Source organism: Mastigoproctus giganteus, chromosome 8 (assembly GCF_048544385.1).
Source record: "Mastigoproctus giganteus isolate SK-2022 chromosome 8, ASM4854438v1, whole genome shotgun sequence".
Taxonomy (NCBI): Eukaryota; Metazoa; Arthropoda; class Arachnida; order Uropygi; family Thelyphonidae; genus Mastigoproctus; species Mastigoproctus giganteus.
The window spans coordinates 191,215,149-191,239,314 of record NC_143582.1 but is presented as its reverse complement, the minus strand read 5'-3'; the positions used below and the strand labels follow the sequence as shown (position 1 = coordinate 191,239,314).

Here is a 24,166-nt window from a genome sequence, read left to right as displayed (position 1 = left end):
GGGGTTCGAGCCCATCACCACCAAATATGGAGGATGCGGAAAGGTCAGGGAATGACCACCGCATATTCCCAGAGCAATATGGCCTTAATTGCTAATGCTCCTAAAAACCAAATAACAACAACAGCTAATAAATGAGAAAAGATAATGTGTTAAATTAAAATTTTGTAAAATATATGTTAAATTTAAATTTTGTAAAAATAGTGTCAGAATCAGCAAACTGGGAAAGGCGACACAATGCCCAATGGGTATGTATCAGCTTAAAGGAGAATGAATTCTTACTTCCTTCTTGTTCTGTGGTGGTCAGACTGAAACAGGATCAATTCCTGCCTTCTTGTTGTTTTATGTGTTGATTAAATGACACTGCACAGCCATGCTTTTCATTCACTATGGCGTGATGGTGAAATTGCTGTAGGCAATATGCCCTATATCAATGCAAATGTTCTGATAGCCTTGAGAGGGTTTATATTTGAGTTAGTGGGGGGTTGCCTCTGATGGCGGAAGGAACCTATATAAATGAAATGATGTGTTTATACAAGTACAATAAGTGTTAATATGATTAAATACAAGACATGTTAATGAAAAAGTGTGTTAATGTAAATATATACGAAATGCTATCCCCTGGACAAGGGCCAGTATAGCTTTTCTAAGGCATAACGACCCGTGTATGTCTGAGGGGATAGCTATATACATATTCACAGCCTCCTTCAATGTGAATTTTCACCCTCAACATTGTTGTGTGATATACTGGTGAAAAGGTTTTTATCATCCCCCCCCAAAACAGACAATCTAATAATTGGTAATTTATCAACTTGTATCAAACTCCCAACAACAGAATTAGTAGAGCATTAGTAGAGGCATTTGATGCAAGAAAGCAAGCTTATGCAGCATCAGCCAAAAAAAAAAAAAAAAAAAAAAACACTTCCACTTCACCCCTCTGTTCGTTCAAAATACCTGTCCAGCTGAGCCTTAAACTTATTTAGGCTATCAACTTCCACAACAAGGGATAGAAGTCTGTTCCACCAACCAACCACCCGCTGGCTAAAGGCAAATTTCCGCACGTCTATCCTACATCTGTCTTTCCTCAATTTGAATTTATGCCCTCTCAGGTGATTATTCTGAGCGAGAGGAAGAATCCCATCAGCATTGAGCATGCTCAAACCATTCAAGGCTTTATACACCTCTATCAGATCACCTCACTGGTGCCTAGTCTCCAGACACTGTAATTTGCAAAACTTAAGCCTTTCTTCGTAAGAGCACCCCTTTGTTCCATTCACTAATCTTGTTGCCCTTCTCTGTACTTGTTCCAGCAGCTCTACATCCTTCTTGAAATGAGGCCTCCAGACCTGTATACAGTACTCTAGGTGTGGCCTGACCATTGCCTTATACAAGGGAATAATCACCTCCTTATCCCTGCTAGAAAAATTCCTATATATCATTGACAATACACCATGAGCTACTCTTGCAGCCCGTCTGCACTGCTCAGAGAACTTCATATCTGCCTGCACAACCAACCCCCAGGTCCCTTTCATTCTCTACCACTGTCAGTGTAGTACCACAGAGTTGATACGTTGCTCTGGGGTTGCTGTTTCCCATGTGTAGTACTTTACATTTGTCAATGTTAAACTTCATTTGCCACCTCTCAGCCCATCTGCTCAACCTTTCCAGATCCTGTTGCAGCAGCATAGTGTCAGTAGTATCCTTGACAACCCTGCCTACCTTTGTATCGTCTGCAAACTTTGACATTAAGCTTGATATACCATCATCAATATCATTTATAAATACAGAAAACAATAATGGACCCAACACTGAGCCCTGAGGGACTCCACTAATAACATTAGTCCATGACGAGCAGTGTCCATTGATTACCACTCTGTCTTCTCCCCCTCAGCCACCCCTTTATCCACAGCAGCAATTTGCCTCCAATGTCACACTGCTCCAATTTGTGCAGCAGTCTTCCATTTGCAACAGTATCAAAAGCCTTTCTAAGATCCAGGTATATAATATCAAAGTTATTCCCTGCATCCAGTTCCTTTGTGACTGCATCATAGTATCCAATCAAATTGGTCAGGCAAGACTTCCCCTTAACAAAACCATGCTGTGTCCGAGCTATAACTGAAGTCTTGTCTAAATGATCCTGCAGTGCTTCTTTAACTAGTGCCTCCATTAATTTTCCTGGAACAGAAGTTAAACTCCCAGGTCTATAATTAATAGACCTGGGACTATAATAATTAATAGAATAATCATGCTTAAGGTATTTTAAACACATAACATTTATATCCCTTCATTTAATTACAAATACAGTATAAAACCTAGAGACACAGGGTGAAAATTCACATTGAAGGAGGCTGTAAATATGTATATAGCTATCCCCTCGGACATACACGTGTCGTTATGCCTTAGAAAAGCTATACCGGCCCTTGTCCAGGGGATAGCATTTCCTATATATTTACATTAACACACTTTTTCATTAACATACTTCTTGTATTTAATCATACTAACACTTATTGTACTTGTATAAACACATAATTTCATTTATATAGGGGCGCCTCCGTAGCCAGGTGGGCAGGAGCAGCAGTGCATAGCACACGCTTCTTGATTAGACCCGGGTTCGAGCTCGTGACCACCAAATACGGAGGATGCGGAAAGGTCAGGGAATGACCACCGCATATCCCCGGAGCAATATGGCCTTAGTTGCTAATGCTCCTAAAAACCAAACAACAACAACAACAACTCATTTATATAGGTTCCTTCCATGATCTGCCCTGGCAGCCAGTCTGCACTGCTCAGCGGACTTCAAATCTGACTGCACAATTACCCCCAGGTCTTTTCCACTTCCCTGAGTGTAGTACCACACAGTTGGTATGTTTATCTTGGGTTATTGCTACCCATATGCAGTACTTTGCATTTTTCAATATTAAACTTCAGTTGCCACTTCTGGCCTATTTGCTAGATCCAGTTGGAGTAGCATACTGTCTTTTCTGTCGTTAACAATCCTGCGAACCTTTGTATCATCTGCATACTTGGACATTAAGCCTGATATACCTTCATTAATGTTTAGTAATATGGCACATGAAACTTAAGTGCACAAGATATTATTTGCTACCTTCAGAAAATAAAAACCTTAGGTACTGTTTGGTAGATTGTGAGTGACCATAAACTATCAAAAATTGTGGCAACAGTTTTTCCTCAGTTTCATTTAAAATTGAAAGAAAGAGATAAAACTCTTCTTATAATTAGAATTATAAATTATTTAAATAATATTAAAATAATTGTATTTGAAATATACCATGTGTGCAATTTCTGCTGTTATAATTTGTTTCTGTGTATTATAGTTTGTTAATATTAAAAATTGTTTTCTGTTTGCATGAAGCTTGAAGCATGAAGATTTGATAATTTAATTACAGTTTACATAACAGAAAATATTGTTCTCATGAAACTTGACTAACATAATACATTGTTATAATCAAGGATCACTATCTTGGTATTCTTGTGAGTTTAATTTCTATAATTGGATTTTTTTCTTTGAATTGTATATGTGTTTGTTTTGTTTTTTTTTTGCCTTTATTATTCTCTGATTGATTAGTTCCCTTTATCTTTTATTTTTGTTTTATTCTTATTTTTATTTTTTATTTTTATTTCTTTTTATTTTTGTTAAGCTGTGGGTTTATTGAATGACTTTTTCTTACCAGCAAGTTAAAGAGGCAACAAGAGTAAACAGTGCTCATAATCTGATTTTCAATGGTGACTCTTTGAATTATTGAATCTAGAGATAAAGGAATCACTAGATGGTAGCGATCATACCCCACTGACATGGGATTTTACTTAATGTTGAAAAATGTAGGGTACTGCGTAAGGATAGCAGCAATCACAGAATAACATGCTAACTGTATAGTACCACACTTAGAGCAGTGGAAAATGAAAGAAAAACTTGAGGGTAATTGTGCAGTCAGATATGAAGTTCTCTCAGCATGTAAACAGGCTGCCAGGACAGCTAATAGAATTTTGTCAATGATATTAAGGGTAAAGAGGAGGGATTTTACTTTCATAAAAGTCACTACAATGACCTTAGTTCTTAAATTCTTTTCAGTGGGACTGACTGATTAACAATTACAGTGTCTGGAGACTAGGCACCTGCGAGGTGATCTGATTGAGGTGTATAAAGCCTTGAATGGTTTGAGCATGCTCAATGCAGATGGGATTCTTCCTCTTGCTCAGAATAATATCCTGGGAGGAAAGATGGTTGTAGGATAGATGTGCGGAAGTTTGCCTTTAGCCAGCGGGTGGTTGATTGGTGGAACAAACTTCCATCTGTAGTTGTAGAAGTTGATAGCTTAAATATATTCAAGGCAGAACTTGACAAACATTTGGAACAAGTGGATGGGTGAAATAAGGATTTTTTTTTTTTTTTTTTTTTTTTGGCTGATGCTATATAAGCTTGCTTTCTTGCATCATGTGCCTTTGCTAATGCTAATTGACTGATTAGTTAACAACTGCAAATTCTAAATGGGAAGCATTCAAGGAAGTACTGTATTTTCTTGATGATAAGACAAAGTGTTACATAAGGTGCATCCGTGTTTTAGATGAAAAATTTTGGGAAAAAATATTTTATTGCGTGTAATTGAAACAAAAGTTTTAAAGGACATGTCATGTACTAATTGAAAAACATCATGCGTAACAATGCTTTTCCCACTGTAGAACTCCAAAAAATTTTAGAAATTCTAAAAATTTTTCATTACTGATGTTTTGACTTTCACTTTCCTTCAAAAGTTTTGCCATCCTCATTATCATCAAGGACAGCAAAAGTGATATACTCCTTTAAAGAAACACTTAATAACTGTGTGTAATGTTTCATTAATTCCCAAAATTTTTTTTCCTATTTGCACATCTGTGAAATTGTTAGTCATTTCATTCATCCTGTTGGTTTGATGTTTTGGGTTACACTTTCTCCAACCACAGAGAAAAAAAACAAGATAAGGTAGATTACAAGAAGTCTTTGGCTAAGAATACAAAGAATTCTTCATGTTTATGCTAACACTAGAAGAAAGGGGATGGACTGCATTAGTCCACTAGATATGAAGGGCATAACTATTGATAATCCATTCACTTTGCTGACAAACTGAATAGGAGGCAGGATAGTTAATCACAATAATCAGTTTATGCTATTTCAACAAGATCTAGACAAATTAGGCAGATGGACTGAGAAGGGAAAATTTAACTTTAACATTAAATGCAAGGTACAATCACAGAATAGCATACTAACTGTGTAGACCACACTTAGAACAGTGGAGAATGAAAGAAAGACTTGGGGGTAATTGTGCAGTCAGATATGAAGTTCTCTCAGCAGAGTAGACAGGCTGCCAGGACAGCTAATAGAATTTTGTCAACGATATACAGGACTTTTGCCAGAAGGGATAGGGAGTTGATTTTCCCTTGTATAAGGCAATGGTTTGGCCACATCTTGAATACTGCGTACAGGTATGGAAGTCTCATTTTAAGAAGGGCATGTATCTGTTGGATCATGTGCAGAGTAGAGCAGCAAGATTAGTGAGGGGAGCAAAAGGCTACTCTTAGCAGGAAAGGCTTCAGTTTTGCAAATTGCAGCAACTGGAGACTAGGCACCTGAAAGGAGATCTGATTGAAGTGTGTAGTCTTGAATAATTGAGTAAGATCAATGCTGATGGAATCCTTCCTGTTGATCAGACTATACACATGAGAAGGCATTAATTCAAATTGAGAAAAGATGGTTGCAGTTTGGATGTTTGGAAATTGCCTTCTGCCTCAGCCAGCAGGTGATTGATTATTGGAACAGACTCCTATCTGGTGTTGTGGATGTGTGCAGCATGAATACATTCAAGGAAGAATGTGTAGATAAACTAGTTATTATTTGAATTAATTATTGCTAGAGGGGATAATAGACAGGTGAAATGGGAAGTGTTTTTTTTTTTTTTTTAATTGCTTTCTGGAATCATTTTTCAGTAATAATAATACCAATAATAATAACTCTACTACCAATAATAATACCGATAATAATACCTACTACCAATAATAATAACTCTAAGTGGGGGGGTCTAAATGAATTTGTAATAACTGAGAGGAAAGAACTGCACATGAAATTGTTTGAAGCTAAAAGTGAATAAGGTACTTATGGATGGCAGAATCTATCCAGTTATATTAAAAGAAGCAGCAAGAGAGTGGTTGTGGTGCCTCCGTAGCCAGGTGGGAAGGAGCAGCAGTGCATAGCACACGCTTCTTGATTAGACCGGGGTTTGAGCCCGTCACCACCAAATACGGAGGATGCGGAAAGGTCAGGGAATGACCACCGCATATCCCGGAGCAATATGGCCTTAGTTGCTAATGCTTCCAAACAACAAACAAGAGAGTGGTTCTGTGAAAATGTGCTATTCAAAGAGGACCTATTAAGTGTATTTGTTCAAAAGGAGCTATTAAATATATCTATTCAAAGAGGACCTATTAAATATATCTATTCAAAGAGGACCTGTTAAATGTACCTATACAAAGAGGACAAACAGGCCAATTCAAAGGGTTAGATCAAAAGGCAAAGTGAGTAATTACAGAACTGTAAGCTTGACTTCTTTTCCAAGATAAATAATGGAGTCAATGGTTAAAGAGGTAATGCAAGATCATCTTGACAGGAATGCAGTTACAAAGTACAGCATAGATTTGTTACTGGGCAATCTTATCTGACCAGTTTGATTGGATACTGTTATAATGCAGTAACCAAAGAATTGGATGCAAAAAATAATTTTGATATCATATACTTGGATGTCAGATAAGCTTTTGATATTGTCCACATGAAAGACTTCTACAAATTAGAGTAGTGTGACACTAGGGACAGTACTGTTTTGGATAAAAGAATAGTTAAGTTTCAGAAGACAGCAAGTGATTATTAATGGCCACTGCTTATCATGGATTAATTTTTAGTGATATCATTCAGGGTTCAGTGCTGAGCACCTTATTGTTTTCATTATTATTAATGATATTGAGGAAGACATATTAAGTTTATTGCCTAAATTTTTCATGACTTAATAGGTTGGCAAGATGATTAATTATAAGAATCAAGGTATGCTATTATAGGATCTAGACAAATTAAGCAGGTGGGCAGATTGTCCCTTGAAGTGGCAATTGAGATTTAATATTAATAAATGTAAGGTACTACATATGAGTAGCACTAATCCCAGAATAATATGCCAAATAAGCAGTGCCACACTGAAAACAATGAAGAACAAAAAATGACCTATGATAATGGTACAGTCTGACATGAGGCTCAATGCAGACAGCTCACAGCATCCTGTCAATGACAGGGACTTTTATTATTTTATTATTATTATTATTATTAATAACCATAGGTGCAAGGAAGCCTGAGGCTTATGCTGCACCAGCCAAAAAAAATTCCCAAATTACCATGCACCATATATATATATATATATATATATGTGTGTGTGTGTGTGTGTGTGTGTGTGTGTGTGTGTGTGTGTGTGTGTGTGTGTGTGTGTGTGTGTGTGTGTGTGTGTGTGTGTGTGTGTGTGTGTGTGTGTGTGTGTGTGATTATCCTGTTGTATAAGGCCATGTTAAAGCTGCATCTTGAATGCTGCAATACAGACCTGAAAGTTTCACATTAGAAAATATGTAGATCTTTTTGTTGGAATGGGTGCAACAAAAACAAGATTAGTCAGGGGCCTTACAAAAGTGTACCCTTACCAAGAAAGACTTCAGTTCTACAAATTGCAGCATCTGAAACTAGGCACTTATGCAAAGACCTGATTGATGTGTTTAAAGCTTTAAATGGATTGAGTAAACCAAATACTGATAACATCCTCACTCTTTCTTGGATGACATACCTAAGGGGGGGACATAAATTTAAATTGAAAAAAGGATGGTTGCAGGACAGATGTGTAAAAATTTGCTTTCAGGCGGCAAGTAATTAATTGTTGAAACAAACTTACATATGGTGTTGCAGAAGTGGGTAGGTTGAATAAATGTGAGGAAGGATTAGGCAAGTTATTAGAAGGGATGGATAGATGATATGAGTATTTTCTTTTTTCTTTTTTTTCTCTATTAGCTTACATCATTGCCACTACTAATGCTAATATGCCAATTATTAATATGCTGTAATTTTTTTTCTGCTTGCTTTTACTTGCAAGTATTATTTGTTCATTCACAATTCTAGATTTTTAATTTTTGGCCTTCTCCGTCAGGAACATAAACCACCATTTATAATATTAAAACTATTAAAAATTATGCTTTATCAGTTAGACTTATGATATGTTTTGAACAACAATGACCTAGAAATAAATTGAGGACTGTCTATACCATTAATATCCTTGTAGCAGCAATTTTTTTTAATTTTTATTTTTTATTTTATTAAAGAATAGTAGGTATTTTCAAGTCCCTGATTATGTGTAAAAAATTTTGGTTGTGGTGATTTTAATATAAATAAATTTTTACCATACTGTTTTGTTTTGTTTTTTAATATAGGTTGCAGACTGATGTGTGTTTTTACTCCACTACGCACTTCACCCAAACCATTTTTGAGATTTACTCCAAGTGTTTTCCAGTCAAGGTACAATATTATTGCTTTTTCTGTTTTTTTTTTTTTTTTTTTTTTAATTATCATTGACAAAAATTAATGCTAAAAATTCTGTAGAATGCCCTTTTTTATTTCATTCATCTTGCATCCTAACATTGTTTGTTAAAAAAAGAATTAAATGTAATGGCCACAATGTACAAACTTGTTACCACTAAATTTTAAAAAAATAATAAAGAAACCAAATATTTTTATTTATTAGTCATTTGTAAAATCATGCTACAGTCAAAAAGGGGACCTTTAATGGAAGTTTCAGGAATTGCTTCTCAGAACTTTAAGCTTCATCATGCCAATGAACATCTGAACATCCCTCACTAGCTATACTTTTTTTAGTAGAAGATTTTATGTTTAAAAGCTTCATCAAATTGTATTGATTCTCCAGTATATGATTAAGAGCAATTTGAGAAAAGTATGTAGCTGAATTCTTTATTTATTGATGATTATTTCATTTAGATCCATATTTGGCTCCTTTGTTATATCCACCATCAAGTTAAAAAAAGCCTTGCAGGTTCCTGCAAGACTTTTGTAATATGGCTTAGGCTTTTACAGACCTTTGTTTTTTATTCCATTATTGGTTAGCTCAGTGGCATTTCACAAAACTATATATATAACTAATTATTTAAATTGTTCTTTTTTACCAATCTATATTAAAATATAAGTTATTGAAGGTAATCACTTATGTAATCAGTGATTATAGTATCCAATGATAATAATTGTATTACTGGAATCAAGTATCTACTGAACTGCTAAGTGATGTTCTCCCAGTTTGGGTCCCAAAAGAACAGAATGGTCAAATGCATACTGCCCTGGTTCAAGAGGATTTAAATTTATTGGCAACTTCATTGTCTAGGTAACATTTTTTTGTAATAAGAATGGGTAAACTAGGACCAGTGTGTTATAAACAGATGTCAGATTTTAAAGGGGAGGAGTAAAGAAAGCATTATTATTTATGTAGGGGACTAATGATATTAAAAGCAAATGAACAAATGATTTGTTGGACAGATATAGGACCATGCTGAAAAAATGCCATAAGTTATATTAGAATTCATATGTGTTTATTTATGGTTATCTATTATTTATGATTTTTTCTTCCTGAGCATGATACTTAAAAGGCTATATTCTTTTGGGTGACACATACTGTCTATGCATTTCATAAGCAATGGTCAGGCAACACCAGACTAGGCACCTGCAAGGTGATCTGATTGAGGTGTATAAGGCCTTGAATGGTTTGAGCAAGCTCGATGCTGATGGAATTCTTCCTCTTGCTCAGATTATGCACCTCAGGGGGCATAAATTCAAATTGAGGAAAGACAGTTGTAGAAGAGATGTGCAGAAATTTGTCTTTAGCCAGCAAGTGGTTGATTGCTGGAACAAACTTCCATTTGTCATTGAGGAAGTTGATAGCCTAAATAAATTCAAGGAAGAACTGGATAAACTTTTGGAGTCAATGGTTGGGTGGAATGGGAATTTTTTTTTTTTTTTGGCTGATGCTATATAAGCTTGCTTTCTTGTAATATATACCTCTAGTAATGCTAGTGCTAAATCTAATGTAATGGCAAATGGTGCAGGAAAGCAATCTTAAGCAACAGTAGCCAGAAAAAACAACAGAATTTCCCATATCTCCCATCTATTCCCTTTGCTAACAGAATTTTTGAAGTGAGCACAAGCATTACTTTAATCCATATCATCAGATAAATGCTGATCTATATTATCCTTCACCACCTTAACTAGCAGTTTCCCTGAACCCTTACGGTAACCTCATTGATACTGGCATAAATCATTACCTTGCATTACCTTTGTTCAAATGAATACCATCTCTACAAAATAGATTCCTTCTACCTAAAAGTGCGAGCCACACTGATAAAAATTTTCCCCCTAGAGTGTTGAAGATTCCCTCACGTCTTGAGTTAATCCACAAGGCTATCAGCATATAATTCCTCCTGTCATGTCTGGGCAGAATTTCAGACACACACACACATTCTGATCTAACTCATGACATTTTTGCAGCATTAGTTTTAGCTATATTTATCCAACAAATGGTCTGGTCATGTTCATTTAATATTGTTAGTCCCCATGAATAATAATGCTCTCTTTACCCCCCCCTTAAAATCAATCTGTTGGTAACACATCAATTGTTGCTCCTGGCAAAGACACTCTGGTTCTGGTTCATTTATCCTTATTACCAAAAATTTTACCCATTTCCCTGACAATAGTCTCCCAATAAAACTCGATCACCTGGACTGTTCTTATCTGAAACCTGAACTAGTGGTGCATCACTTGACAGATCACAAAATACTTTAGTCCCTGATGAGCTCCCAGTTACATTTGTTTCAAAGGCAAGCACTCGTTTGTTCATGATGAGTTCTTTTCATAATGCACCAATTTCTAATTTGAGATTGGTACACTCCTTACATCAGATGTAAAGAAAATAATCATCAGTTGAGCTAGGTTTGTCTACTTGACCAACCTTAGAATACATGCCACAGGCTATACAAATGTTTTTTTTGTTTTCTTTTCTTTTTTTTTGTTATTTGGTTTTTAGGAGTATTAGCAACTAAGGCCATATTGCTCCAGAGATATGCGGTGGTCATTCCCACTGACCTTTCTGCATCCTCCGTATTTGGTGGTTACGAGCTCGAACCTCGGTCTAATCAAGAAGCGTGTGCATGCACTGCTGCTCCTGCCCACCTGGCTACGAAGGCGCCACTATACAAATGATGAACTCATGACTTATGCAGGAAATGCCCACAAGCATTTCTGTCTTGGTTATGATGTCCTTAGACTTTGTATTGTAAGTGGTAAAATTTGAGCTTTAGAAAGATTACAAAATTTAAATTTACAGTATATTGTAGAATTTAATATTACAGAAATTAAACTGTTGACAAAACTTTAACCACCAAAGAATTTAAATTTAAGCTACCAAATGAAAGTTACAAAGTTCCTATCAAAATATTGATAACAAAGGCTACCTGAATATTAAACTGTAGCTGTCCAAATATTTTACACCTTGTTATCCCTGCTGGTAACAACTTTGATAGGATAATCACCTCCTTATACCTGTTTATCATTGACAAAATCCCCATTAGCTGCCCCAGCAGCCCATCTGCACTGCTCAGAGAACTACACATCTGACTGCCCAGTTCCTTTTCATTCTCCACTACTCTGAGTGTGGTACCACACAGTGGTGTATTATTTTGGAATTGCTACTGCCCTTATGCAGTGCCTTGCATTTGTCAATGTTAAACTTCAATTGTCACAGCTCACCCATCTAATTTTTCTAGGTCTTGATACAATAGCATGCTTAGTTCCTCATTAATCATCTTGCCAACATGTATATCATTTACAAAGTTAGACATTAAGCTTGATGTACATTAAGACATTAAGCTTCATCAGTAATTGTTAATAAATTTAGAAAAATGAGGGAAAAAAATTAAGGTTGTAACACTGGAATTCATTGACTTAAAAAACAAAAATATTTGTTTAAAATTTAATGACTACACTTTCTCCAGCTGAAATTATATGAACTTTTTGACCCAGAATAAGTTAAAACTATTAGAAAGGAGCTCACCGAAAATATATTCTTTTTTTTTTTTACTGAATGTTTTGAGTTTCCATTCCAAAAATCTTCCTCTAAGTAATTTCACTATATTTAAACTACAATTTATTAATCAAACAGCATTAAAACATGAATAAGAAACCTGTTTTGTGGTGCCACAAGTGTTGCAAAATCCATAATGCGATCAAAGTTTTCATAAGGAATATTACTGATAGATGAGATAATATATGTTTATATATGAAATGTTAAAATAGTTATGTTTTATGGTCATATACGATGACTTATAATCTACTTAGCCTTTTGATTCTTTTAAATTCTCTTCATTTAAGCAATATCTTATTCAATTTTTCAGAACCAAGAGGTATATAATCGTTTGCAGGAACAGTTTTTTGGTTCTTTAAAAAAATATCATTATGTGAGTCTATTTTCTTCTTTTACTAGTAGTCAATTAATATGCAATATAATTAAATGTTTTATAATTATTTATTAAATATGTTAGTTGAACTGCAGAAGTTAGTTATTGGGTATGTCTTTTTTTTTTTTTATGTCATATCACTTCTGTATCATATATAGGATCAGACTGGCACTATCTGTTCTCATAGATGATGATGCAATTTTTCAATATTTTCATCGGTTTGACTTTATGATGAATGACCTGAACACTTAACTTTCTCAAAAACAGAAATTTGGCCACCTTGGAAATGCAAATACCATTGAAAAGTTTTTCTACCCATAGCATCATCATCACTAAATGCTTGTTTAAGCATTTTGTAAGTCTCTGAAGCTGTTTTCCCAAGTTTATGACAAAATTTGATGCAAATTCACTATTCCTTAATTCACTATTGCCATCTTATTCAGCTACAAAAATTGAAAGACACACTTAAACCCCAATTGCACAATTGCTTAACATCCTATTGGCACAAACCTTGTTACACTAACTCACAATGAAATAGTTCAGTACTACCTAAAGGTGCACTGCTATACTACATGTGGTTAGCACTCTGCACAACCAGTCTAGAAACTTTTGACTTGTGCTTTGTACTACAATAAATGCAAATGCATGCCCCTCTTATACTCTGATGTCAAATCTGTACTTGATCCTAACACATGGGTTGTGTTAGGGTAGCTAAGAATAGAAACAGGTGCAGGTATACTTGCGTGTACACCAATGCTAGGAGTTTAGTAAATAAATTTGATGAATTTGAGGTATTGCTCAAAACATCAAAGGCAGATATTGTTGGGATATCAGAGACGTGGTGTCACACAGATATAAGGGATGCAGAACTGGAATTTGGGAAGTACAATGTCTACAGAAAGGATAGACAGGATAGGAAGGGGGGAGGGGTTATGCTATTAGTTAAGAAACACATAAAAACCAAGGAAGTGAAGCCAGTCGACATCGCTGGACAGTGCAGTGTTGAGTCAGTTTGGTGTGACATAAGCATTGGGAGATCAAAATTGAGAGTAGGAGTGTGCTATAGGCCTAATGACTCCGATGAGTATAATAAGGAACTGTACAGGGAAATAGAGTGGGCCAGTAAATCAGAGAGTCTTATAATGGGAGATTTTAATTTCCCAGATATTGACTGGAATTTGGGGGCTGGTTACTCACACACTAGCAGGGCTTTTGTGGATTTATTGGATGATTGTTTTCTACATCAGCATGTTCGGGAGGCAACTAGAGGGAGTAATACTCTTGATTTGATTATCAGCAGTGATTCTTCATGCATTAAGAATCTGCAGATAAATGAACCACTAGGTGGCAGTGATCACAGTGTGCTGAAGTGGGATTTACTCAAAGAGGTAACTACCATTAGGGGTAAAGGGAAGGGTTATTGCTTCCGTAAAGGTGACTACGATGGACTGAGACAGTATTTAAATTCTATACAGTGGGACCAACTGATGATGTTACCAACAGCAAATTCAAAATGGGAAGCATTCAAAGAACTTATCTTGGAAGCTACTAGGCTTTACATACCAACTAAGAAATATTGTTCAAGGTTTAGGCCAAAATGGATGTCAAATGAGGCATATGGCAGAGAAGAAAAATGCATGGGATACTTACAAATTAACACATGATACAGAAGCCTATGATAGATACAAGTTGATATGCAACCAATTTACAAAGGAGGTTAGGCAGGCAAAGGCAGATTACGAGAAATCCTTGGCAAGGGATGCAAAGAAAAACAGCAAAGAGTTCTTTACTTATGTAAACCCTAGAAGGGGATGAATCAGATTGGTCCACTTGATATTGATGGGTCAACTGTTGATGACCCTGCTCAGGTAGCTAACAAACTAAATGAATATTTTGCATCGACATTCACACATGAGGAGTTATTCAGCGAGGGGAATGACAGAGGTGTATTCAACTCTAGCAGTAAGCTACAGAATCTTGAAATAACTGGGAGTAAAGTGGAGGAGAAACTGTTGAAGATAAACACAAGAAAGGCACCCGGGGTGGATGGGATCTATCCAGTTATATTAAAGGAGGCAGCAAAGGAAGTAAGCAAACCCTTAGCCATAATTATGAGAGCTTCCTTGGACTCAGGGGAGGTACCCATAGACTGGAAATGTGTAAATGTGACCCCAATTCACAAAGGAGGATCAAAGGCTGACACAAGTAATTATAGACCTGTGAGCTTAACTTCTGTTCCAGGAAAATTAATGGAGGCACCGGTTAAAGAAGCACTGCAGGATCATTTAGACAAGACTTCAGTTATAGCTCTGATACAGCATGGTTTTGTTAAGGGGAAGTCTTGCCTGACCAATTTGATTGGATATTATGATGCAGTCACAAAAGAACTGGATGCAGGGAATAGCTTTGATATTATATACTTGGATCTTAGAAAGGCTTTTGATACTGTTGCACATGGAAGACTGCTACACAAATTGGAGCAGTGTGACATTGGAGGCAAATTGCTGCTATGGATAAAGGGGTGGTTGAGGGGGAGAAGACAGAGAGTGGTAATCAATGGACACTGCTCATCATGGACTAATGTTATTAGTGGAGTCCCTCAGGGCTCAGTGTTGGGTCCATTATTGTTTTCTGTATTTATAAATGATATTGATGATGGTATATCAAGCTTAATGTCCAAGTTTGCAGACGATACAAAGGTTGGCAGGGTTGTCAAGGACACTACTGACACTATGCTGCTGCAACAGGATCTGGAAAGGTTGAGCAGATGGGCTGAGAGGTGGCAAATGAAGTTTAACATTGACAAATGTAAAGTACTACACATGGGAAATAGCAACCCCAGAGCAACGTATCAACTCTGTGGTACTACACTGACAGTGGTAGAGAATGAAAGGGACTTGGGGGTGGTTGTGCAGGCAGATATGATATTCTCTGAGCAGTGCAGACGGGCTGCAAGAGTAGCTCATGGTGTATTGTCAATGATATATAGGAATTTTTCTAGCAGGGATAAGGAGGTGATTATTCCCTTGTATAAGGCAATGGTCAGGCCACACCTAGAGTACTGTATACAGGTCTGGAGGCCTCATTTCAAGAAGGATGTAGAGCTGCTGGAACAAGTACAGAGAAGGGCAACAAGATTAGTGAATGGAACAAAGGGGTGCTCTTACGAAGAAAGGCTTAAGTTTTGCAAATTACAGTGTCTGGAGACTAGGCACCAGCGAGGTGATCTGATTGAGGTGTATAAAGCCTTGAATGGTTTGAGCATGCTCAATGCTGATGGGATTCTTCCTCTAGCTCAGAATAATCACCTGAGAGGGCATAAATTCAAATTGAGGAAAGACAGATGTAGGATAGACGTGCGGAAATTTGCCTTTAGCCAGCGCGTGGTTGGTTGGTGGAACAGACTTCCATCCCTTGTAGTGGAGGTTGATAGCCTAAATAAGTTTAAGGCTCAGCTGGACAGGTATTTGGAACGAACAGAGGGGTGAAGTGGAAGTGGGTTTTTTTTTTTTGGCTGATGCTGCATAAGCTTGCTTTCTTGCGTCAAATGCCTTTACTAATGCTAATGCTAATCTCCTGCCATACACTGCATAGCATTTCATGTGAAATTGAAGAGATTGCTTCAGTTATTCTTGGCTGTAATGTTGGCAAATCAGTTGGCAAAACTGTTATTGTGAATACCTTATCCTTATCATAATCCCAAAAGAAAAAACCAAGTGGAATTACTTGAGGTGGGCCATTGTATTAAAAAAAAAAAAAAAAAAAATTGCTTATATTCCTCCAGTTGTGGAACACATAATTCTCTAAAAGGTCAAGATAGACTGTTTCATTAATTGATGTTGCTGAAGTAAAAAATGGACCAGTAATCTGGTCACGATGAAGCCCTCACCACACTTCATCTTTCAGATTATGACACATTTTCACATGCAGTATGTGGGTTCCCAAAACAGCACACTTTTTTGAGAAACTGTCTTCTTCGATTCATTCAAGCATAAAGGGGCTTAAGGGAAACATTCAAGGAATTAATCGTGAATGTTACTAAAAGTTTCATACCTATTAAGAAATGTTGTTCAAGGTTTAGGCCAAAATGGTTATCAAATGAACTAATGAGACTTGTGACAGAGAAGAAAAATGCATGGGATGCATATAAATTATCAAGCGACTCAGAAGCCTATGGCAGATATAAGCTAGTCTGTAATCAGGTCACAAAGGAGGTTAGGCAGGCTAAGGCAGATTACAAGAAATCTTTGGCAAAAGATACTAAGAAAAACAGCCAGGATTTCTTTACTTATATAAACTCCAAAGGAAGGGGATGAATCTGATTGGTCCACTTGATATCGATGGTTCGACTGTTGATGTTCCTGCTCAGATAGCAAACAAGCTGAATGAGTATTTTGCATCTACATTCACACCATGAGGAGTTATTAAGGTTTGAAAATGGCAGAAGGTTATCAAATTGTAGCAGGGTGCTTAATGATTTTGTAATAACTGAGAGCAAAGTGCAGGAGAAATTGTTGAAGTTAAACATAAGAAAGGCACCTGGGGTGGATGGGATCTATCCAGTTATATTAAAGGAGGCAGCAAAGCAACTAAGCAAACCCTTAGCCATAATTATGAGAGCATCCTTAGACTCAGGAGAGGTCCCCACGGACTGGAGATGTGCAAATGTATCCCCAATTCACAAAGGGGGATCGAAGGGTGACACGAGTAATTACGGACCAGTTAGTTTAACTTCTGTTCCGGGTAAAATAATGGAGTCACTGTTTAAAGATGCATTGCAGGATCATCTAGACAAGACTGCAGCAATAATTCAGACACAGCATGGGTTTGTTAAGGGAAAGTCTTGTCTGACAAATTTGATAGGATATTATGATGTGGTTACAAAGGAACTGGATGCAAAAAATAATTTTGATATCATATGTTTGGATTTCAGGAAAGCTTTTGACACTGTTGCGCATGGAAGACTATTGTACAAATTGGAGCAGAATTGTATTAAGGGTAAGTTGCTACAATGGATAAAGGATGGTTGAGTGGGAGAAGACAGAGGGTGGTAATTAATGGGTGCTGCTCTTCGTGGACTAATGTTATTAGTGGAGTCCTACAGGGTTCGGTGTTGGGTCCTCTGTTATTTTGTATATTTATCAATGATATTGATGAAGGTATATCAGGCTTAGTGTCGAAGTTTGCAGATGATACAAAGGTTGGCAGGGTTGTTAATGACAGTAATCGCAGTGTGCTACTGCAACAGGATCTAGATAATTTGGGCAAATGGGCTAAGAAGTGGCAACTGAAGTTTAACCTTGACAAATGCAAAGTACTGCATATGGGTAGAAGTAACCCCAGAGAAACGTACCAACTGTGTGGTACTACACTCAAGGTGGTAGAAAATGAAAAAGACCTGGGAGTAATTGTGCAGTCAGATATCAAGTTTTCTGAGCAATGCAGACAGGCTGACGGAACAAGTCATGGGGTTTTGTCAATGATATATAGAAATTTTGCTAGCAGGGAAAAGGAGGTGATTGTCCCTCTGTATAAGGCAGTGGTCAGGCCACACCTTGAGTACTGCATACAGGTCCGGAGGCCTCATTTTAGGAAGGATGTAGATTTGCTTGAGGGTGTACAGAGAAGGGCAACAAGATTGGTGAGGGGAATGAAGGGATCCACTTACCAAGAGAGGCTTAAGTTCTGCAAATTGCAGTGGCTGGAGACTAGGCACCTGTGCGGTGATCTGATTGGGGTGTATAAGGCCTTGAATGGATTGAGCACGCTGAATTCTGATGGGATCTTTCCACTTGTTCAGATTACAAACCTAAGAGGACATAAATCCAAATTAAGAAAAGACAGATGTAGAATAGATGTGCAGAAATTTGCCTTTAGCCAGTGGGTGGGCAAGTGCTGGAACAAACTTCTATCTGTCGTTGTGGAAGTTGATAGGTTAAATAAATTTAAATAGGAACTGGACATGCATTTGTAGGGAATGGTGTAATTTTTTTTTTTTTTTTTTTTTTTTTTGGCTGATGCTGCATAAGCTCATACACTTGCTTTCTTACATCACATGCCACTACTATTACTACTACTACTACAGCATTGTCAAAGCGTACAATTCACATTCTGGCCTGTCTGTTGGTATTAACTCCTGCACTATGAACTTTATAGGCAAATAATTGAAGCCCAACAGTATTGATGCATTATTTGACTTTTTGCATTATTCTTTGTAATGGTGAATACTACATCTCTTATTTCATATCAAATGAAAAGTTATGGACTTGTTTTTTTTAATAATAAAGGTTTTTTTTTTTTTCCCCTTTCAGACACCCTATATACTATTAGGGTACTGCATATAAGAGAAAGATTATGGAACATGGGGTTATTTCTCAACCAGGGGGCCTGCATTCTTTATTATTGAATCCACAAGCTGTTAATGACATTTATTATTGTTGCTTACTGGATTTTTTTTTTTTTTTAATGTGCGAATGCGATTAAAACTACATTAAATCATCCTCCCTTTCTTCTTATAATATTAAATTTAAGCTGGACATTCTCTGGTGTATTTTCACTTAATTATGGTAACTTCTTGGTGATGTGTATCAATAAGTATTTTCACACAGAGTATACCATTACTTTGGTGTTAAAATACCTATATTTGTAATATATATAGTACATTCAAGAAGTTCTCAAACTGGCCACACAGTGCTATAGTTGATATATGCAGCACAGTTTTCTCTTGTTACACTGCAAGTTTCAGCCTGCATCAATACATCATTTGTTAATCTTTCTATACATATTTTATTACTGTATGCATTTGAAGTGCATTTATTTTTATTACAGTTTCTGAGTGCATTCTTGGGCTTCAGTCGAATGCATTATGAATGCAATGGAACACGTATTCTTGAGCTTGAATGGAATGCGTGTGTTCTTGGGCTTCAGTGGAATGCATTAGCATTAGTAGAGGCATATGATGCAAGAAAGCAAGCTTATGCAGCACCAGCCAAAATAAAAAAAAAAAAAAACCCCACTCCCATTTCACCCCTCCGTTCGTTCAAAATACCTGTCCAGCTGAGCCTTAAATTTATTTAGGCTATCAACTTCCACAACAAGGGATGGAAGTCTGTTCCACCAACCAACTACCTGCTGGCTAAAGGCAAATTTCCACATATCTATCCTACATCTGTCTTTCCCCAATTTGAATTTATGCCCTCTCAGGTGATGATCATCGGCATTGAGCATGCTCAAACCATTCAAGGCTTTTATACACCTCCATCAGATCACCTCGTCAGTGCCTAGTCTCCAGACACGGTAATTTGCAAAACTTAAGCCTTTCTTCATAAGAGCAACCCTTTGTTCCATTCACTAATCTTGTTGCCCTTCTCTGTACTCGTTCCAGCAGCTCTACATCCTTCTTGAAATGAGGCCTCCAGACCTGTATACAGTACTCAAGGTGTGGCCTGACCATTGCCTTATACAAGGGAATAATCACCTCCTTATCCCTGCTAGAAACATTCCTGTATATCATTGACAAGACACCATGAGCTACTCTTGCAGCCCGTCTGCACTGCTCAGAGAACTTCATATCTGCCTGCACAATTACCCCCAGGTCGTTTTCATTCTCTACCACTGTCAGTGTAGTACCACAGAGTTGATACGTTGCTCTGGGGTTGCTGTTTCCCATATGTAGTACTTTACATTTGTCAATGTTAAATTTCATTTGCCACCTCTCAGCCCATCTGCTCAACCTTTCCAGATCCTGTTGCAGCAGCATAGCATCAGTAGTGTCCTTAACAACCCTGCCAACCTTTGTATCGTGTGCAAACTTGGACATTAAGCTTGATATACCATCATCAATATCATTTATAAATACAGAAAACAATAATGGACCCAACACTGAACCCTGAGGGACTATACTAATAACAAGTCCACAATGAGCAGTGTCCATTGATTACTACTCTCTGTCTTCTCCCCCTCAACCATCCCTTTATCCATAGCAGCAATTTGCCTCCAATGCCACGCTGCTCCAATTTGTGCAGCAGTCTTCCATGTGCAACAGTATCAAAAGCCTTTCTAAGATCCAAATATATAATATCAAAGTTATTCCCTGCATCCAGTTCTTTTGTGACTGCATCATAGTATCCAATCAAATTGGTCAGGCAAGACTTTCCCTTAACAAAACCATGCTGTGTCCGAGCTATAACTGAAGTCTTGTCTAGATGATCCTGCAGTGCTTCTTTAATCAGTGCCTCCATTAATTTTCCTGGAACAGAAGTTAAACTCACAAGTCTATAATTACTTGTGTCACTCTTTGATCCTTCTTTGTGAATTGGGGTCACATTTGCACATTTCCAGTCCACAGGTACCTCCCTTGAGTCCAAGGAAGCTCTCATGATGCAAGGCACCACCTTCGGATTTTAAAGTAATACACAATTTTTAATATTTTTAATCTGTATACACTTATTACGCCTTTTTCCATAATATTGATATACAAGTATACGTTCAAATGCAGCAACTAATAAATTTTACTCATACACGCCAGTCACGAGATCTTATTCTCAATAATCCGTGCAGTGGTAAACTAAAGTCTGCTGTACTTTATTATTACCATATTTATGTTGGTAATGTCTTACTGTGTGTTTAATTTATCAATTAAACTTTATTATACTTATGTATGTACAAGAAAATCACATATATGGGGTCAGCAGATGTTTGCTTATATCCACGGTAGGTCTTGGAATGTATCCATCATGGATACAGGGATCTTACTGTATATAAATTAAATATGCATCACTGGTCAGCTGACTCCCCACATTTATATAGTTGGGAAGCCAATTGACTAACCATTACTTTATAATGAAACTCGTTCAATACATTGCTTTATTATTATTATTATTATTATTATTATTATTATTATTATTAATAGCCATGTGGTGCAAGGAAGCCTGAGGCTTATGCTGCACCAGGAAAAAAAAAAAGTTCCCGAGTTACCCTGAGAGAGAGAGAGAGTCAAAAGTAGAAGGGAATCACCAAGAAAGAGAAGAATTTTGAGTGTCACTACTGAATTTTTCAAGTAATAGAAAGTTTACATTCTCTAAACTGAAATTGGACATAATGCCATCTAATTGTCTCATTAATTTTATTATAAGGTTATAAACAACAAATCCTAATTATAAAACAAAAAAGTGCATATCTATACACATGTCTGTGTTGCTTGCTTGCTTACTTATAACTAACAAACGATTAGGAGATCTGACTTTTGCCAAAATCAGAGACAAGTTCTGGTAATATAAGAATAGGTTTGGACAGAATTATTTTCCTGTTCATCGAAAACTTGTTGACAGAATGAAAAGTATGAATGTCTTATATTTCCAATCATTGGCAACCAAGCACTGTATTGCAAACATATATCATTATTGCATTGCCTAATAATGCATTTTGATTAATTTGATTAGAGGAACACTACATTCCCATCTGCTATCTTGAACCAATGTGATAAATGGGAGTGCTGGATTGCAGACCAGCTAGTCTCCCTATACATTAAAAAAGTTTTTCTCCTAGTGATATTTATTTGAACCAGTGGAGGAAGAGAGTGAGGCAATTACGTCACTACAAATGCAATTAATTATTGACAACTGCCTCCATAACATTCACCAACCTTGTGCACTTGATTCACTGTCTAACATTTGATGTTCCTTTGTAATTTTTTTTGTATATTAATGAATATTGTATATTTTAAAATATTTGTATAGTTTGTAAATATTTTAGTTAAATATTTTAGTGCTGCTCTTTTGGATGCAACAATATTGCTCATGCATTATGGAACCCAAAGCAAAAGGTCTTTTCCTAAGTGACCTATGCAAACGCAGGTAAATAAATACATTGTGATATTTATTTGATCTTGAGAATGCCACGCACTACAAATGCACAGGTAAATAATTACATAGGTCATTTCCTGATTAGATATTGATCATAGTGGACATAGAGTTTTTTGTCTGGCGGCACCGTAGGTCTACCCCAATTCTATGTTTTTATTCTGTGTAGAATACAATACTCAGCATAAGTCCAGGGTGTGTGTTAGTATATTTTGTGAAGTATTAGTGTGGGTTGTGTTGTTCCTCTGGCCACTTAGCCTGGGAGCCTGTGAAGAGCCACTAACACCCCCAGTTTCTGTCACTGCCCCAGGAAGACAGGCCAGGACACATTAGGAAAGAAGAAAGCTCTGGAGGGGCAAACCCTGGGGTAGCCTAGGCATCTAGGGAGAGCAAAAAAAAAAAAAAAAAAGAAAAAAAAAAATTTTCATTGGAAAGGAGATAATGGGGAGATAGGAAGAGGGTAGGATAAAAGGGATAGAGAACAGAAGGGGGCTAGTTAGTTATTTAGTTTTTAGGAGCATTAGCAACTAAGGCCATATTGCTCCGGGGATATGCGGTGGTCATTCCCTGACCTTTCCGCATCCTCCGTATTTGGTGTTCACAGGCTCGAACCCCAGTCTGATCAAGAAGCGTGTGCTACGCACTGCTGCACCTGCCCACCTGGCTACAGAGGTGCCCCGGAAGAGGGGGCAGAAGTTGAGGCATTCTTCTGATTTAAAAGGGGAGATAGTAAGGGGACCCATGGTATAGAGTGCCCACCTGGTTCAGAGGGTGGGAGTTGAAAGTTATGTTTGTTATTTGGTTTTTAGGAGCATTAGCAACTAAGGCCATATTGCTCCAGGATATGCGGTGGTCATTCCCTGACCTTTCCGCATCCTCCATATTTGGTGGTGATGGGCTCGAACTCCTGTCTAATCAAGAAGCGTGTGTTACGCACTGCTGCTCCTTCCCACCTGGCTACGGAGGCACCAGAGAGTTGAAAGTGGGTGGTGGGGTGAGCCACCAGGCAAAAGAGGGTAGGGACCACACAGGGTGGGGGAAGGGGATTGGGTATAGGAGACTGACCCACCCCAGGTGGTAGGAATAAAAGAACATAGGGAAAGAGATTCCTATGGTGGCACCTCCAGGTGGGCAAGAGTGGCAGTGCGTAGCACACGCTTCTTGATTAGACTGGGGTTTGAGCCCATGACCACCAAATACGGAGGATGCGGAAAGGTTAGGGAATGTAGCCAGGTGGGCAAGAGTGGCAGTGCGTAGCACACGCTTCTTGATTAGACTGGGGTTTGAGCCCATGACCACCAAATACGGAGGATGCGGAAAGGTTAGGGAATATATCCCCGGAGCAATATGGCCTTAGTTGCTAATGCTCCTAAAAACCAAACAACAACAACAACATTCCTATGGTGGAGCATTCTTTTTGCAGCTCTGTCCCACACTGACCTGGGGGTAACCCTAATGGCCAGTGTCAGCATCCCACATGATTACAGCTAGAAAAAGCTACAGCATGGTGTCAGCTTGGATACCATGAAGCCCCTGAAGGCCTGCACAGCCATCAGTCTGTCCGGTGAAGAGGCTAAAATAGAACATGCAATTAATAATAACTTTCATTCACTCAACGTTTACACAATTTTACTTTTTATAATTTTTTCTTACACTTCCTATTTTCTTTTATATATTAGATTAGATATCAATCAGTGCGTTTTGATAGGTGTGTCTTTTATGTAGAAAAG

At 37.4% G+C, this 24,166-nt stretch overlaps 1 protein-coding gene across 2 annotated transcripts in view; it reads left to right on the top strand.

Annotated features, from left to right (window-relative positions):
• LOC150082108 (uncharacterized) overlaps nt 1-24,166 on the top strand; it is a 183,998-nt gene that overhangs the window by 79,927 nt on the left and 79,905 nt on the right. For both annotated transcript variants that reach the window (XM_090379986.1, XM_090379985.1), the window contains exons 10-11: nt 8,497-8,581; nt 12,514-12,576. In XM_090379986.1, the coding sequence (XP_090236112.1) occupies nt 8,497-8,581; nt 12,514-12,576 (148 nt within the window). The remainder of the gene's footprint in view (nt 1-8,496; nt 8,582-12,513; nt 12,577-24,166) is intronic.